Source organism: Priapulus caudatus, unplaced genomic scaffold (assembly GCF_000485595.1).
Source record: "Priapulus caudatus unplaced genomic scaffold, Priapulus_caudatus-5.0.1 Scaffold688, whole genome shotgun sequence".
In the NCBI taxonomy this organism is placed as follows: domain Eukaryota; kingdom Metazoa; phylum Priapulida; class Priapulimorpha; order Priapulimorphida; family Priapulidae; genus Priapulus; species Priapulus caudatus.
This window is the reverse complement of record NW_014577749.1, coordinates 133,562-135,108: the sequence shown is the minus strand read 5'-3', so window position 1 is coordinate 135,108 and position 1,547 is coordinate 133,562. Positions and strand designations below refer to the sequence as shown.

General features: G+C 48.7%; 1 protein-coding gene across 1 annotated transcript in view; it reads left to right on the top strand.

Annotated features, from left to right (window-relative positions):
• LOC106812801 (prolow-density lipoprotein receptor-related protein 1-like) overlaps positions 1–1,547 on the top strand; it is a 59,463-nt gene that overhangs the window by 32,605 nt on the left and 25,311 nt on the right. The window contains exons 14-15 of the mRNA XM_014816776.1: positions 252–386; positions 1,029–1,155. Of these exons, the coding sequence (XP_014672262.1) occupies positions 252–386; positions 1,029–1,155 (262 nt within the window). The remainder of the gene's footprint in view (positions 1–251; positions 387–1,028; positions 1,156–1,547) is intronic.

Genomic DNA, 1,547 nt, shown 5'->3' with positions numbered 1-1,547 from the left:
TCGCGCACAGCGGTCTGGTGGTGTGCTCGCTCGCGGAGGAGGCGTATCGAGCGCGGGAGAGAGCCGCGGACGCAGAGATTCACATATATTAACCACATGCACCTCTATATTATGGCCACCTGTACATAGTGTTTCCCTCGCGCACAGCGGTCTGGTGGTGTGCTCGCTCGTGGCGGCGGCGTCTCGCGGGTGTGCGCCGTGGTCTCAGCATTTCGCCTCCGTTGCTTTTCCCCCGCGATCCGCGCATCTAGTGTCGGACTACATCTTCTGGGCGGACACGACGACCGGCTCGATCTCGCGCATCCGCCGCGACCTGACCTCGCGCGAGGACATCGTCAGCGAGGGCGTCGGGGCCGTGCTCGGCATCGCCGTCGACTGGATAGCCGGTGAGAGCGCCCTCTGTGTCTGTTGTTGAGCGTTCGGGGGTTTTCGCTTCGCCCGGGATGGAGAGGGTTGGTGTCGGTGGTTAGGTTACGGTAATAGTTGCAGATACAGCTGCAGTTACGGTCGCAGTAGCTTTTACGGTTGGTGGTGTTGCGGTTATAAGCCGTGTAGACATTTAAAGAGGGGGGGAGGTTAATAATGAAAAGGTGTTTATTTCGTGATGTGAGTTAGTTAATTACGTTTTACATTAATTTTTTTTATATTATATCAGAATTACGTCAGTTTTTTTTTACGTTGCATTACTTATGTGATTTTTAGTATGTTATGATATTGTTATGAATATTATTACTATTATGGATATTATTATTATTATTATTATCACTATTATGGATATTATTTTTACATTGCATTACTTATGTGATTTTTAGTATGTTATGATATTATTATGAATATTATTACTATTATGGATATTATTATTATTATTATTGTTATTATCATTATTATGGATATTATTTTTACATTGCATTACTTATGTGATTTTTAAAATGTTATGATATTATTATGAATATTATTACTATAATTAGTAAGTATTATTATTATCAGACGCGTACCTGGTCTGATATGTTGTTGGTGGGCTTCTGCAGAACACGTCTACTGGACGGACCGTGACCTTGGTCTGATCGAGGTGTGCAGGCTCAACGGATCGTCGCGATACGTCGTGCTGTCTGACCTGAGGCAGCCTCGCAGCATCGCCCTGCACCCCGTCGCAGGGTACGTACGCGCGCGTCCGTCCCCCCCGTAACAATCCTGGTATGTATATGTGCTGCTGTCTGATCTGAGACAGCCTCGCAGCATCGCCCTGCACCCCGTCGCAGGGTACGTACACGTCTGTCCCCCCGTAACAATCCTGGTATGTATATGTGCTGCTGTCTGATCTGAGACAGCCTCGCAGCATCGCCCTGCACCCCGTCGCAGGGTACGTACACGTCTGTCCCCCCCCCCGTAACAATCCTGGTATGTATATGTGCTGCTGTCTGATCTGAGGTAGCCTCGCAGCATCACCCTGCACCCCGTCGCAGGGTACGTACACGCGCGTCCGTCCCCCTGTAACAATCCTGGTATGTATATGTGCTGCTGTCTGATCTGAGACAGCCTCGCAGCAT